This window comes from Stegostoma tigrinum, chromosome 1 (genome assembly GCF_030684315.1).
Source record: "Stegostoma tigrinum isolate sSteTig4 chromosome 1, sSteTig4.hap1, whole genome shotgun sequence".
Classification (NCBI taxonomy): Eukaryota; Metazoa; Chordata; class Chondrichthyes; order Orectolobiformes; family Stegostomatidae; genus Stegostoma; species Stegostoma tigrinum.
The window spans coordinates 190158501-190175295 of record NC_081354.1 but is presented as its reverse complement, the minus strand read 5'-3'; the positions used below and the strand labels follow the sequence as shown (position 1 = coordinate 190175295).

The following is a 16795-nucleotide window of genomic DNA, read 5'->3' as shown; positions in this document are numbered from 1 at the left end:
CAGGGCAGAAAAGGCTAGCACGAGGGGTCATAGTTTTAAGCTGTTTGGAGGAAAGTATAGAGGGGATGTCAGAGGCAGGTTCTTTACACAGAGAGTTGTGAGAGCATGGAATGCGTTGCCAGCAGCAGTTGTGGAAGCAAGGTCATTGGGGACATTTAAGAGACTGCTGGACATGCATCTGGTCACAGAAATTTAAGGGTGCATACATGAGGATCAATGGTCGGCACAACATCATGGGCTGAAGGGCCTGTTCTATGCTGTACTGTTCTATGTTCTAAAACTCAGGGGATATTATTAATGGAGATGTTAAAATTCAAAAAGAAGGTATAAAAACTAGCATAAAGGCACTATACCAGAATGTTCGCAGCAATCGAAATAAGGTAGGGCCCTGGATGAAGGCAAGGGAGGTGATGTGTGGGCAGGTGTTGCATCTTTTATGGTTACAGGGGAAGGTAATGGAAGGATTAGAGTTGTTGGTGGAGGGCGTGGCATAAACTAAGGGGTGGTGAAGGGAATGGTCCTTGCGGAGGGCAGAGAGGGGTGGGAAGTGGGAGGATGTTTGGGAGTGGAATGTCTCCTTATCAGAGCAGATGTGATCGAGACAGAGGAAATGGGAAAACGGGATGAAGTTTTTGCAGGATACAGGGTGGGAGATGGTGTAGTCTCAGTAGCTACTGGAGTTTGTGGGTTTATAGTGAATGTTGGTCTGTAAACTGTTTCCAGAAATGGAAACGGAGAGGTCAAGTAAGGGGAGGGACATGTCTGAGATAGACTAAGTGAATTTGAGGCAGGGTGGAAGTTGTTAGCGAAGTCAATGAGATTTCTGCCTGTGTGCAGGATGTAGCACCAATGCAGTCATCGATGTAATGAAAGAGTCTGTTTGATATAACTTACAAATAGGCAGGCATAGCTGGGGCCCATGCGAGTGCCCATGGAAATCCCCTGAATTTGGAGAAAGTTGGTAGAATTGAACGAAAACTTATTCAGGATGAGGATTAGCTTGGCAAGGCGGAGGATGGTATTGGTTGGGGGGTGGGAGGAGCTGGATGAGTCTTTTGGAGAGGAAAAAGCAGATGGCCTGTAGGCCATCCTTGTGGGGGAAGGCATGTACAGGGATTGCACATCCATAGTAATGATGAAGTGCTGGGGGAGTTGGGGTGAGGGGTGGGCCGTGGGCGGGGGGTGGCGGTGGGGGAGGTGCAGGAATTGGAAGTTTCCAAAGAGGTGGAAGGCATGGTTCATGTCCTGAATGTAGGTGGGGAGTTCCTAATCCAAGGGAGAGAGAATGGAGTTGAGGTAGAAAGAGAAATAGATTACTTCGGTGGAGCAGGAGCATGTGGAGATGATGGGTCAGCCAGGTAGTTGGGCTTGTGGATCTTGGGGAGCAGGTAGATTTGGGCAGTGCGGGACTGGGGGAATTTAAGGCTGGAGGCAGCGGAGGGGAGATCACTAGAAGTGATGATGTCATGGGCAGTGTGGGAGACAGTGGCTTGATGCGCCATGGTGGGGGTCGTGGTCAAGGAGAAGATTGGTCGTAGCTTTGGAGAGCTGGCGCTGGCTTCTGCAACATAGAGGCTCATCCTCCAGAGTACAGTTGATTTAATAGTGAAAAGAGGATTGGTGCGGAAAGAGTGCAGCACTGAATGATCAGAGCATGGAGAGGTTGGAGTCGGGGATGGAGGTTGGAGAAATCGAGGCAATTGATGTTAAATTGGTAGTTAGCAATGAAGAGATCCAAGGCGGCCAAGAGGCCAGCAGGAATGTCCAAGAGGAAGGAGGAAGGTTGGAGGCAGAAGAAGGGATCCCCAGAGGGTGGCTGGGAATCTTTATTGAAGAAGAAGGCATGGAGACAGAGGTGGTGGAAGAAGAGTTCCATGTTGTGGTGGCACAGAACTTGTTGAGGTGGGGGCAGAATGGCACAAACTCTTTATTGAGGACAGATTATTTGGCCTCAAGGTCGGGGGAATGGTAAATATGCAGCAAAGTTCAGGAGTGGGGTTTTGAGGAGATCTGGAGAAGGCTGAGGGAGGGGAGGAAGGAAGGACGATAGCATGTGATGGGTGAGGGATGGACATGGTGGCAGAGGTGGTTGTGGGAGGGAAAGGAGAGTGGGACAGTAGTGGGGTGGGGAGTAGGATGGAGGCGAGGGGTGTGGGAGGGATGAGATAGAGAGGGGGGAGGAAATGGAGGGATGGAGTCCATTGTGGAGGTGCGCAGATGAGAAGGGAGAGGTGTGCTGGCAAGATGCTGGTGGACAGTCGAACCAAGGAGTGGCCCTGGGAATAGGAGTCCATGCATTAATTGGTGAGTGGAGTTCGGAGTCAGGGTGCAAGTTGCAGGGAAGTCAGGGCAGGTCCTAGTCCTTTTGTCAGCGGACTTCGGAGAAGCATTTGTGGAGTTGTCTGCTGCAGAGACAGAGAATGAAGGTAAGTTCCTGTAGATTCCAGTCTTTGGTTGCAGAGGGTCATGTGCCGGACTGGAACCAGAAGTGGCATCGGACTGGGGGTGCTCAGTGCAGGATGAGGTCTGCACATGCGTAATGGTGGTGACAGTGTCGGGGGCCTGGAGGTGGCCGGAAACAGGGCAGGGTTTGTGAATGATGAGTGGATTCTCCAATTGGAGGTGAGTAGAGGAGAGTCTTGCAAACTTACAATTTTTAATGTTCAATATGAAGCAGAAAATTCATTTGTTGAGCAAGGAAGAATTCATTGAATGTATCTGTAACAGTTTTCTTGAACAGTATGTAATGGAACTAATGAGAGAGCAAGCTATAGTAGATTCTGTAGTTCTGTGTAATGATCAGGAATAATTAATGACCTCTTAGTTAGGGATCCTCTTGAAAACAGCAATCACAGTATGGTTGAATTTAGAAGACCGATGGTAAGTGAGAAGATAAAATCCAATACCAGGGTTCTGTGCTTTAAAAAAAGGAGACGACAATAGGATGAAGGATGAGTTGGCTAAAGTAGACAGGAAGCAAAGGCTTTATGTCGGGATACTTGAGGTACAGCAGAGTACTTTCAAAGCTCTCAGCAGAAGTATATACCAGTGAAAAAGAAGGACTGTAGTAATGACACCCAAATGGATTATAGAACATAGAAAACAGAACATAGAACATTACAGCGCAGTACAGGCCCTTCGGCCCTCGATGTTGTGTCGACCTGTGAAACCAATCTGAAGCCCAAGTAACCTGCACTATTCCTTTATCATCCAAATATTTATCCAACGACCATTTAAATACCCTTAAAGTTGTCAAGTCTACTACTGTTGCAGGCAGGGCATTCCACGCCCTTACTACTCTCTGAGTAAAGAACCTAACTCTGACATCTGTCCTGTATCTATCACCCGTCAATTTAAACCTATGTCTCCTCATGCTAGCCATCACCATCCGAGGGAAAAGGCTCTCACTGTCCACACTATCTAATCCTCTGATCATCTTGTATGTCTCTATTAAGTCACCTCTTAACCTTCTTCTCTCTACTGAAAACAGTCTCAAATCCCTCAGCCTTTCCTCATTAAGACTGTCCCTCCATACCAGGCAACATCCTGGTAAATCTCCTTTGCATCCTTTCCAATGCTTCCACATCCTTCCTATAATGCGGCAACCAGAACTGTACACAATACTCCAAGTGTTTTGCACAGTGTTTTGCACAGCTGCAACATGACCTCATGGCTCTGAAACTCAATCCCTCTACCAATAAAACTCAACACACTGTATGCCTTCTTAACAACCCTATCAACCTGGGTGGCAACTTTCAGGGATCTATGCACATGGACACCGAGATCCCTCTGCTCGTCCAACCTACCAAGAATCTTACCATTGGCCCAGTACTCTGTATTCCTGTTACTCCTTCCAAAGTGAATCACCTCACACTTTTTCACATTAAACTCCATTTGCCACCTCTCAGCCAGTTGTGCAGCTGATCTATGTCTCTCTGTAACCTGCAACATTCTTCTGCACTATCCACAACTCCATCAACTTTAGTGTCATCCGCAAATTTGCTAACCCATCCTTCTCCGCCCTCATCCAGGTTACTTATAAAAATGACGAACAGCAGTGGCCCCAAAACAGATCCTTGCGGTATACCATTGTAACTGAACTCCAGGATGAACATTTCCTATCAACCACCACCCTGTCTTCTTTCAGCTAGCCAATTTCTGATCCAAACTGCTAAACCACCCTCAATCCCATGCCTCCAAATTTTCTGCAATAGCCTACCATGGGGAACCTTATCAAACAATTTACTTAAATCTATACAGACCACATCAACCGCTTTACCTTCATCCACCTGTTTAGTCACTTTCTCAAGGTGAGGCACAACCTACCCTTCACAAAAATAGAACCGATATCATCTCTCACTACCACCCTGATGCCATCCTTTAATATCAATGCGACACCACCTCCCTTATCTTGCTGTCTGTGATGGCCGGTAAGCAACTCAGGCCATCACAAAAACCAGCTTGCCATCCAATGAAAACAAAAAATAGTAGGGGTCACAGGCAGCAGCCATGGAGAGAAAGCATGCTAACATTTTGAGTCGAGATGAGACTCCGCCCACACTTCCTGTTGCCCCAGGAAAGCAGCCAACATAATGAAAGACCCTTCTTAACCCCGTTATACTCTTTTCCACTCTCTTCAATTGGGCAGAAGGTACAAAAATTTGAAGGTATGTGCCAACAGATTTAAGGTCATTTTCTTTCTCACTGTCAACAGACTTATGGGAGGACCTCTCTTTTATTAGAGTTAATATTTCTGCCCCTGCAAAGTCTTGCTTCCTAAGATCTGGGGAAATCTGACATGGAATTATACCTTACAGACAATGTTCCCGGCAATATTATGCATCCTTGGATAAGGCGTACCCACTGCTAGTGGCATTGTGGTATACGGTCAAGAGGGTGTTTCCCTGGGAGTTCACAACATTGGCTTTGGAACCCATGAAGTCTCAAGGCTTCAGGTTAAATGTGGGCAAGAAAACCTGCTGATTACCACATATTATCCTCTCTTGGCTGATGAATCCATGAGGTACTGTGAGCCATCAACAAGAGCAGAACTGTACTCCGACATAATCTGCAACCACATGGCCACGTATATCCCAGCTCAAGCATTACCATCAAGCTAGGAGATCAACCCTGGTTCGATGATGTGTCTGGGAGGGCAGGCCAGGAGCTGCACCAGGCATACCTAAGTAATAAGATGGCAACCTGGCGAAACTATCAAACAGGACAACTTGCATGCCAAACAGGATAAGCAGCAAGTGGCGGAGAGCTGCAAGTGACTCCACAGCCAAAAGATCAGATCTAGGCTCTGCAGTGTTGCCAGCTTTAGTCAGGACTGGTGGTGGACAATTTAACACCACACTGAAGGAGGAGTCTCCACAAATACCCCATCCTAAATGATGGAGGAGTGCAATACATCTTATGCTCCAGAACCTGTCACTCCCCTTGACAAGATGTTCTAAAACAGTTACACCACAAGCATCTACTCTCCAATGTGGAAAATTGCTCAGCTACATCCTGTACACAAAAAGCAGGACAAATCCAACTTGGCCAATTACTGTCCCATCAGTCTACTCTCAATCATCAGTAAAGTAATGGAAGGCATCAGTAACAATGCTATCAAGCATCACCTGCTCAGCAATAACCTGTTCAGTAGTGCCCTGTTTGGGTTCCGCCAGGGCCACTCAGACCTAATTACAGCCTTAGTTCAAACATGGCCAAAAGAGCTGAATTCCAGAGGTGAGATGAGAGTGACAGCCCTTGACATAAAGGCTGCATTTGACTGAATGTGGTATCAAGGAGTTCTAGCAATACTGGAATTAAGGGAAAATTCTCCACTGCACATAAAAAGGTTGTGTGGCTTTGGAAGTCTGTCAGCTCTGCTCCAGGACATTTCTGCAGAAGTTCCTCAACGTCTTCAGCTCCTTAATCATTGAACCCAGGACTCGGGTTCAATTCCATCACAAGGCCAGAAGTGGGGATGTGTGCCAATGATTACACAATGTTCAGATCCATTTGTGACTATTTATCCAGAAACTCAGCTCAGTAAGTTAATCTAGAAACTCTGGGGATGCGTCTGAATCCCATGACGGCATATGGTGAAATCTGAATTTAATTTTTTTAAAAACTGAATTAAGAATGTACAGCAATTGTAAGAAAAACTCATAATGCCTTTTAGGGAAGGAAGCTGCCATCTCATATCATCTGTCCACAATGTGACTCTAGACCCACAGCAATGTGGTTGACTCTCAACAGCCCTCTGAAATGGCCTAGCAAGCCACTCAGCAGCATCAATCACCTTGAAGTTTCAACAAAGAAATGAAACTGGTTTGATAATCTATGCACCAGAAAGGACAATGGCAGACCCTGCAAAGTAGTCCTTACTTACACAAGGGGCTAGTACTAAAATTGGAAGAGGTGTATCACAGACCAGTCAAGCAACAAGCCTCATGTACACATACCTACTGAATCATACATTACAGACAATATCCCAGATGCCACCATCATCATCCCTGGGCAACTCCTATCCCTTTGGTAGGGCACACCCAATGGAAGTTGTGGTACAGTGGTATATAGTCTGGAGGGAATTGTCCTGGGCATCCTCAACATTGACTTTGTACCCAATGAAGTCTCAAGCTTCATGTTAAAGATACGCAAGGAAACATCCTACCAATTACCATGTACTGCCCTCCCTTCGATGATGAATCGGAACTCCAAGTTGAACGACACTTAGAGAAAACACTGAGGGTTGCAAAGGTGCAAAACATACTCTCAGTGGGAAAATCAAGATCCAGCACCAAGAGTGGCTCAGCAGCATTACAGCTGTTCAAACTGGTCAAGTGTGAGCAGGTACAGCTGCTAGGCTACGTCTGCCGCAGGTGATGAGGGAACCAACAAGACAGAAAAACATACGAGACCACACCCTCACCAATCAAAGGAGCTGAAAAAAGAAATACCAATGATCTCTAACCAAAGGCACCTGTACACTTCTGGGAAACACCTGCCAAGTTAGTTCATCAGACACACATAGACCCACAGAACCCATGACCAGTGACATGCAAGTTCATACGTGGATAATCATACTCATATAATTGCCAACAAATATGTGGTCATTAAAAACCAAAAGAACTGCAGATGTTGAAAATCAGGAACAAAAACAAAATTGCTGGAAAAGCTCAGCAGGTCTGGCAGGATCTGTGAAGGAAATAAGAGAGTTAACGTTTCGTATCCAGTGACCCTTGCTCACAACGAATGATGTGGTCATTCTTCGTTGTTATTTAAATTCTGTCCAAACTGCTGACCTGCTACCTCTCTTTGTGCAATTATATCCTCAACCCCTACACAATTGCCATGTTTCTGCCACCTGCTCAAGTAACTCCTTGTGCATTGGTGTCATATTTTCTTTTAACAGCCCACCTTGGCAACTGGGCTATAACTAAGCAAACTGTAATTACTTCCAATATTTTATTCTTTCAATTTCTGGCATATACACCAATTCTGTAAAAAATTCTTATACTCCTACTTTCTCTCTGATAGGAGCAAAGTCTGCTGACAAGATTTGTTATGACATTATGAATAAAAACGGAAATGAATATGGAAACTGTGGCAACGACGCAAATAATAAATACTTAAAGTGCCTCCCTCAGTAAGTTTCCAGATAAATCCAGCTGATCTAGAAAATTCAAGATCATTACACAAAGTTTATATGATGTGAAATGGGAAAAATGTTTTTTTTTTGAAATTGCAAAATATTTAGTCACATTAAGGGTTTTAAATGAGGAAAACGCAAACAGAAATTTTGGGCTGAATTTTACCAGAAAAATGACAGAGGCAACTTGAGCAGTTTTCATGTCAGGGTTCTTCTGTCAGCACCAGTGAGATTTCTCATGCTAATCTCGGAAATTCACCTCAAAGCCAATGCACCAATTATCAAGGGTGTCCCACTTGCATTCACTTCTCGCTCACCTGAGGCAGAAGTACTCACATTTACTGAAGCCTCCTGCAATTCCCAACATTTGGTCTATGTTTAAAACACAGCCATGCACCAGGTCAAGCACAAGCAAGTAGGAGTTGCCCTTCACAGTGCCCACTGTGGGAAGAAAACCAAAAAGAAACACCACCCAGGGAGAATTGGTGGCACAGCCGATACTATTTAAGAGGCAACTGTACACACTTTGCATCTTTAGCATCATCTGATCTTAGAACTCTTTCAAAGTGTTTGCTCCTCTTTCCCCAATGTGCTGTGGAGACCAGCTCATTGGCCAATGTAGGTCTTTTACACACAGAAAAGCCTTCAAACAATTGAAAACATTCATCTTTATATAATGACAGCAAAAGTAAGAACCAAAATCTACTTTTGATTCTTGAGATACACAGGGACCACTTGCCTTTTAAACAATGGTAAATTTAGTGAATGAATGATAACTACACCCAGTTCTCATTTGATCACATTCCTTCTTTGCCTGCTCCACTTGTGCACGGAATACTGTGATAGGATTATGCCGCACACTGTTCACCCTGTTCTGCATGGCTCACCAGTTGACCAAAGCTTAAGAACCCAACCTTCTCCAGGTCTAACAACTGTTCCATTGTAACCCTGGTCAAAGCATGTATCTTTGCTCAGCTACAGTCACAGGGTTGTTTCATGGAGGCATCAACCATGGTTGCCCTTGTTACACATTCAGAGATAAAAGTTTTTGAACAGAATCCAAGACGACACTTTTGTGAAAGTTTTACTTCAGTTAACCATAGTGCATAAGACATACACTCACACAGATTACTAGTTCCCCGTATGTATACAACCAATTCTCATCCAGTTTCTGCTGAATTAATATAAAAGTAAACTTGCTATAGGACACAAGGGCTTGCTCACATAATAAATGTTGACAGTAAATTTTATGCAGCTATACTTGAGCAAAAGATACAAGCTTACTTCTGCAAAGGTATTCATGAAAGTTCCTGATTCCTGATATAACCGCCAGACCGTCCTTATTTATCTGGGCAACTTAAAGTTTTGCATTAGCCAAAATACTGGATGCATACGCTATTGGGCATTCTACTCTATATTTTCCATAGCCATGGAAAGGGATAAGAGCAGTTACCAGGGGAAGATATTTAACTGGGGGAAAAGGAAACTATGACACTATCAGGCAGGAGTTGGGAAGTACGGATTGGGAGGAATTGTTCCACAGAATGGGACAAGCAGACAAGTGGAGGCTGTTAAAGGAGCAGTTGTTGCAAGTGATGTATAAATTTGTTCCTCTGAGACAGCTATGAAGGGGTAAGATGTAGGAGCCTTGGATGACGGGTACAGAGGTACTTCTTGTCAAAAAGAAAAAGGCAGAGTACATAAGGTGGAGGAAGCAAGGGTCTAGCACAGCTTGAGAGGATTACAGGCTTGCTTGGAAGGAGCTCAAAAGTGGACTGAGGAGGGCCAGGAGGGGGCACGAAAAAGGCTTGACAGGAAGGATTAGGGAGCACCCAAAGGCATTTTACTCTTACATGAGGAACAAGAGAATGATCAGGGAGAAGGTAGGGCCGATCAGGGATAGCGTCGGGAACTTGTGTGTGGAGCCTGAGCAGATAGGGGAAGCCGTAAACGAGTTTTTTGCTTCAGTTTTCACGAAGGAAAGGGTGAATGAGAACTTTGAGGAGCAGGAAAACAGGCTTGAACAGATCAAGATTGAGGACGTTGATGTGCTGGAAATTTTGACAAACATTAAGACTGATAAGTCCCCAGGGCCAGACCAGATTTATCCTAGGTTGCTCCGGGAAGCGAGAAAGGAGGTTGCTAAGCTGCTGGCGAAGACCTTTGCTTCCTCACTCTCCACGTGAGTTGCACCGGAAGATTGGAGGGAGGCAAATGCTGTTCCTCTTTTCAATAAAGGGAATAGGGAAATCCCTGGAAATTACAGACTAGTCAATCTTACGTCTGTGGTCAGCAAGGTTTTGAAAGAATTCTGAGGGATAGGATTTATGACTATTTGGAAAAGCATAGCATGATTAAAGGGAGTCAGCATGGCTTTGTGAGGGACAAGTCATGCCTTACAAATCTTATTGAGTTCTTTGAGGAAGTCATGAGACAGGTTGACGAGGGTCGAGCAGTGGATATGGTGTACATGGGCTTCAGCAAGGCATTTGATAAGGTTCTCCATGGCAGGCTCATTCATAAAGTCAGGAGGTATGGGATACAGGGTGATTTGGCTGTCTGGATTCAGAATTGGTTGGCTGACAGGAGGCAGAGAGTGGTTGTAAATGGCAAGTATTCTGCCTGGAGGTCAGTGCTGAGTGGTGTCCCACATGGCTCTGTTCTAGGGCCTCTGCTCTTTGTAGTTTTTATAAATCACTTGGATGAGGAGGTTGAGGGGTGGGTTAGTATGTTTGCTGATGACACAAAGGTTGGAGGTGCCGTTGATCATCTCGAGAGCTATTGCAGGCTTCAGCGAGACATTGACAGAATGCAGAGCTGGGCTGAGAAATGGCAAATGGAGTTCAACCTGGATAAATGCGAAGTGATGCATTTTGGAAGGTCGAACTTAAATGCTGAATATAGGATGAAAGGCAGGATTCTCGGCAGTGTGGAGGAACAGCTGGATCTTGGTGTTCAAGTGCATAGCTCCCTCAAAGTTGCCACCCAGGTGGATAAGGTTGTTAAGAAAGCATATGGTGTTTTGGCTTTCATTAACAGGGGGATCGAGTTTAAGAGTCGCGAGGTTATGCTGCAGCTCTACAAAACCCTGGTGAGACCACACTTGGAATATTGTGTCCAGTTCTGGTCGCCCTATTATAGGAAAGATGTGGAAGCTTTGGAGAGGGTGCAAAGGAGGTTTACCAGGATGCTGCCTGGACTGGAGGGCTTGTCTTACGAGGAGAGGTTGACTGAGCTCGGACTTTTCTCTCTGGAGAGAAGGAGGAAGAGAGATGACCTCATCGAGGTGTACAAGGTAATGACAGGCATGGACAGAATCAATACCCAGAGACTTTTTCCCAGGTCAGGATTGACTGCCACAAGGGGTCATAGTTTTAAGGTGTTAGGAGGAAGGTATAAAGGAGACGTCAGATGGAGGTTCTTCACCCAGAGAGTTGTGAGCGCATGGAATAGTTTGCCAGTGGTAGTCATGGAAGCAGAGTCATTCGTGACATTTAAGCGACTGGTGGACATGCACATGGTCAGCAGTGAATTGAGGAGAATGTAGGTTAGGTTATTTTATTTTTGGATTAGGATTATTCCATGGCACAAGATCGTGGGTCGAAGGGCCTGTGCTGTGCTGTACTTTTCTATGTTCTATGTTCTACTCCTTTGGGTCACCTGTGAGCTCATTCTACCCCATGGTGAATGTCAATCGCATATCAATACCAGATCTTGTGTGGGATCATAACGTGCCAACAGCTGAGAGGATGATAGCTGTTTATTCACTTCCCTGAAAGCTATGACTTGGCTATGTGACCATTTCCAAGAGCTTTTTGAGGGTTGATGCAAAGGTGGCAGGATGGAGGTCAGGTTATGCATGAAATTTCCATAATACTTGAGCAGTCCAAGGAAAGTCGTTGAGTTAGAGTTGTGCTGCATGGCAACAGACCCTTCAGTTCAACTCATCCAAGCTGACCAGATTTCCTAAATCTAGTTCAGAGATAATGGGAACTGCAGGAGCTGGAGGCCTGCTGTGTTCATCCAGCTCCACACTTTATTATCCCAAATCTCGTCCCATTTGCCAGCGTTTTGCCCACATCCCTCTAAACCCTTCCTAGTCATAAACCACTCCAGATGCCTTTTAAACATTGTAATTGTACCATCCTTCACCACTTCCTCGGGCAGGTCATTCCATGCATGCACCACGCTGAGCGTGAAAAGGTTGCCCCTAAGATCTTTTTTAATCTTTCACTACTTACTTTAGACCTATGCCCTCTTGTTTTGGACTCCACTACCGCAGGGAAAATACGTTCTCTGTTTCGTCTATCCATGCTCCTCATGATCTTAGAAACCTCTGTCAGGTCACTCCAGGGAAAATAGCCCCAGTCTATTCAGCCTCTCAATAGGCTAAAATCTATAGCTCAAACCCTCCAACCCTGGCAAAATCCTTGTAAATCTTTTCTGAACCCTTTCAAGTTTCACAATATTCTTCAGACAGCAGGGAGACCAGAACGGCATGCAATATTCCAAAAGTGACCTAATCAATGTCCTGTACATCTGCAACATTACCTCCCAACTCCTGTACTCAATGCACTGAACAATCACAACAAGCATACCAATGCCTTCAAGACTATACTACCTACCTGCACTCCAATGTCTCTCAATTCTGCAACACTCCCCAGGACCTTACCATTAAATGCACAAATCCTGCCCTGATTAGCCTCACATTTATCTAAATTAAACTCCACCTGCCTCTCCTTGACCCACTTGCCCATCTGATTAAGATCCTGTTGTACTCTGGGGTAACCTCCTTCATTGGCCACCTCCAATTTTGATGTCATGGGCAAACTTACTAACCGTACCCGCTATGTTCATATCCAAATCACTTATAAAAATATTGGAAAGCAGTGGACACAGCACCGATCCTTGTGACACACCACTGGTCACAGGTGTCCAGTCTGAAAAGCAACTCTCCACCACCACACTCTGTGTTCTATCTTTGAGCCACTTCTGTATCCAAATGGCTAGTTCTCCATGTGTTCATTGTGAGCTAATCTTGCTCACCAGTGGTCCTAAAGGAAGAGTTCTAAACTGGGGGAAGGACAACTATAACAAGATTCAGCAGGATCTGGGGAAATGTAGATTTGGATCAGAAATTGGCTTGCTGAAAGATTGGATCGGAAATTGGCTTGCTGAAAGAAGACAGAGGGTGGTAGTTGATGGGAAATGTTCATCCTGGAGACCAGTTACTAGTGGTGTACCGCAAGGGTCGGTGTTGGGTCCACTGCTGTTTGCATTTTTATAAATGACCTGGATGAGGGCGTAGTAGGATGGGTTAAGTAAATTTGCAGACGACACTCAGGGCGGTAGAGTTGTGGATAGTGACGAAGGATGCTGTAGGTTGCAGATAGGCATAGATCAGCTGCAGAGCTGGGCTGAGAGGTGGCAAATGGAGTTTAATACAGACAAGTGTGAAGTGATGCACTTTGGCAGGAGTAACCGGAAGGCAAAGTACTGGGCTAATGGTAAGATTCTTGGCAGTGTAGATGAGCAGAGAGAGCTCGGTGTCCATGTACACAGATCCTTGAAAGTTGCCACCCAGGTTGACAGGGCTGTTAAAAAGGCATACAGTGTTTTAGCTTTTATTAATAGAGGGATCAAGTTCCGGAACCAAGAGGTTATGCTGTAGCTGTACAAAACTCTGGTGCGGCCGCACTTGGAGTATTGTGTACAGTTCTGGTCACCGCATTATAAGAAGGATGTGGAAGCTTTGGAAAGGGTGCAGAGGAGATTTACTAAGATGTTGCCTGGTATGGAGGGAAGGTCTTACGAGGAAAGGCTGAGGGACATGCGGCTGTTTTCATTAGAGAGAAGAAGGTTGGGAGGTGACTTAATTGAAACATATAAAATAATCAGAGGGTTAGATAGGGTGGATAGGGAGAGCCTTTTTCCTAGGATGGTGACGGCGAGCACGAGGGGGCATAGCTTTAAATTGAGAGGTGAAAGATACAGGACAGATGTCAGAGGTGGTTTCTTTACTCTGAGAGTAGTATGGGAATGGAACGCTTTTCCTACAACGGTAGTAGTTTCGCCAACTTTAAGTACATCTAAGTCGTCATTGGATAAGCATATGGGCGTACATGGAATCATGTAGGTTAGATGGGCTTCAGATCGGTATGACAGGTCGGCACAACATCGAGGGCCAAAGGGCCTGTACTGTGCTGTAATATTCTATGTTCTATTGGGAGAAACTGTTTGAAAGTAAATCCACACTTGATATGTGGGAGGCTTTTAAAGAGGGGTTGATTAGCGGGCAGGAGAGACACGTTCCTGTGAAAATGAGGAATAGAAAAGGCAAGATTAGGAAACCATGGATGACAGGTGAAATTGTGAGACTAGCCAAGAGGAAAAAAGGATGAGGTCTAGGCAACTGAAGACCGACGAAGCTTTGGAAGAATATGGGGAATGCAGAGCGAATCTGAAACGAGGGATTAAGAGGGCGAAGAGAGGACATGAGATATTGCTGGCAAACATGGTTAAGGAAAATCCCAAAGCTTTTTGTTCATATGTAAAGAGCAAGAGGGTAACTAGAGAAAGGATTGGCCCATGTAAGGACAAAGAAGGAAAGTTATGCGCTAAGTCAGAGAAAATGGGTGACATTCTTAAAGAGTACTTTGCATCGGTATTCACCAAGGAGAGGGACATGACGGATGTTGAGGTTAGGGACAGGTGTTTGCTTAGTTTAGGTCAAGACAGCATAAGGAAGGAGGAAGTGTTGGATGTCCTAAAAGACATTAAGGTGGATAAGTCCCCTGGTCCAGATGAGATCTACCCCAGGTTTCTGAGGGAAGCGAGAGAGGAAATAGTCGGGGCCCTAACAGATATCTTTGCAGCATCCTTAGACACGGGTGAGCTCCCAGAGGACTGGAGACTTGCTAATGTTGTCCCCTTGTTTAAGAAGGGTGGGAAGGATAATCCAGGTAATTATCGACCGGTGAGCCTGACGTCAGTGGTTGGGAAGCTGCTGGAGAAGATACTGAGGGATAGGATCTATTCCCATTTGGAAGAAAATGGGCTTATCAGTGATAGGCAACATGGTTTTGTGCAGGGAAGGACGTGTCTTACCAACTTAATAGAATTCTTTGAGGACGTGACAAAGTTGATTGATGAGAGAAAGGCTGTAGATGTCATATACATGGACTTCAGTAAGGTGTTTGATAAGGTTCCCCATAGCAGGCTGATGGAGAAAGTGAAGTCACATGGGGTCCAGGGTATGCTAGCTAGATGGATAAAAAATGGGCTAGGCAACAGGAGACAGAGGGTAGTAGTAGAAGGCAGTTTCTCAAATTGGAGACCTGTGACTGGTGGTATTCCAGAGGGATCTGTGCTGGAACCACTGTTGTTTGTGATATACGTAAATGATTTGGAGGAAGGTGTAGGTGGTCTGATCAGCAAGTTTGCAGATGACACGAAGATTGGTGGAGTAGTAGATAGTGAAGGGGACTGTCAGAAATTACAGCAGAATATAGGTAGATTGGAGAGTTGGGCAGTTAAATGGCAGATGGAGTTCAATCTGCGCAAATGCACGGTAATGCATTTTGGAAGATCTAATTCAAGGGCAAACTATACAGTGAATGGAAAAGTCCTAGCGAAAATTGATGAACAGAGAGATCTGGGTGTTCAGATCCACTGTTCCCTGAAGGTTGCAATGCAGGTCAATGGAGTGGTCAAGAAGGCACACGGCATGCTTTCCTTCATCAACGGGGTACTGAGTACAAGAATTGGCTGGTCATGTTACAGTTGTACAAGACTTTGGTTCGGCCACATTTAGAGTACTATGTATAGTTCTGGTCGCCAAAAGGATGTGGATGCTTTGAAGAGGGTGCAGAGGAGGTTCACCAGGATGTTGCCTGGTATGGAGAATGCTAGCTATGAAGAGAGGTTGATTAGGATTATTTTCACTAGAAAGACAGAGATTGAGGGGGGAGCTGATTGAGGTCTACAAAATCATGAGGGGCACAGGCAGGGTGGATAGCAAGAAGCTTTTTCACAGAGTCAGCGACTTAATTACGAGGGATCATGAGTTGAAAGTGAGAGGAGGAAAGTTTATGGGAGATGTGCGTGGAAATTTCTTTATGCAGAGGGTGGTGGGTGCCTGGAACACGTTGCCAGCGCAAGTGATAGACGCAGTCACGTTAGCAGCTTTTAAGATATACCTGGACAGGTACATGGATGGGCAGGGAGCAAATGGACATAGACCCTTAGAAAATAGATGACAGGTTGGACAGAGAATCTCGATCGGCGCAGGCTTGGAGGGCCGAAGGGCCTGTTCCTGTGCTGTAATTTTCTTTGTTCTTTACCAATGAGGAACCCTGTCAAACACCTTATTGAAGTCCATATAGATCTCACCCACCATTCTGTTTTCATCAATCCTCCTCATTAGTTCTTCAAAAAACCTCAGGTTCTTAAGACATAATTTTCCACACATCAAGCCATGAAGATGCTGCTTAGTCTGCAGTGTTCATGCAGCTCCACACTTTGTTATCTCGGATTCTCCAGCATCTTCAGTTCCCATTATCTCTGATCACAATTTTAACCTCAATGCAAAGCCTCTTCCAGGGATGCCTAACCTGAAGAAGTTACCTTATCCCTCCGGACAAACCTCAGGGGATCTCTCTCACACTGCAACTCTCGTCCACCTATCTTCCCCTCGATCCATCTTCGATCCGCCTCCTCCTTTCTCCCTATTTATTTCAGAACCATCTCACTATTCCCCTTTTCTGATGAAGGGTCTCGGCCCGAAACATCAGCTTTTGTGCTCCTAAGATGATGCTTGGCCTGCTGTGTTCATCCAGCTCTACACTTTGTTATCTTGACTATCCCTTATCAGTCCTTGCCTTTCCAGATACATTTAAATCCTTTCCCCCACAAAAATCCGAAGCTTGGGTACAGATGTGGAAGCTGGGGTGCCATTGATTGCCCTCACTTTATCTACCAACAAATGTTAACCAGTCTTGTTGACTCTGCAGCCCAAGTAGTTCAACTGAGATGCCTGCAATACATATTTCTCCCTTCTAAGGCAAATATCCGCCTGTGAGAAATGTCAAAGGAGTGTGTCCAAGTTCTCTCAGTGCTGCTTATTTGTCTTTTTTTTTAATTAAATTCCCC

The 16795-nt window shown here is 45.2% G+C and overlaps 1 protein-coding gene across 1 annotated transcript in view; it reads left to right on the top strand.

Moving 5' to 3' along the window:
• LOC125459695 (disintegrin and metalloproteinase domain-containing protein 12) overlaps positions 1-16795 on the top strand; it is a 232074-nt gene that overhangs the window by 172637 nt on the left and 42642 nt on the right. The window contains exon 15 of the mRNA XM_059651683.1: positions 7534-7642. Coding sequence (XP_059507666.1) covers positions 7534-7642 — 109 coding nt within the window. The remainder of the gene's footprint in view (positions 1-7533; positions 7643-16795) is intronic.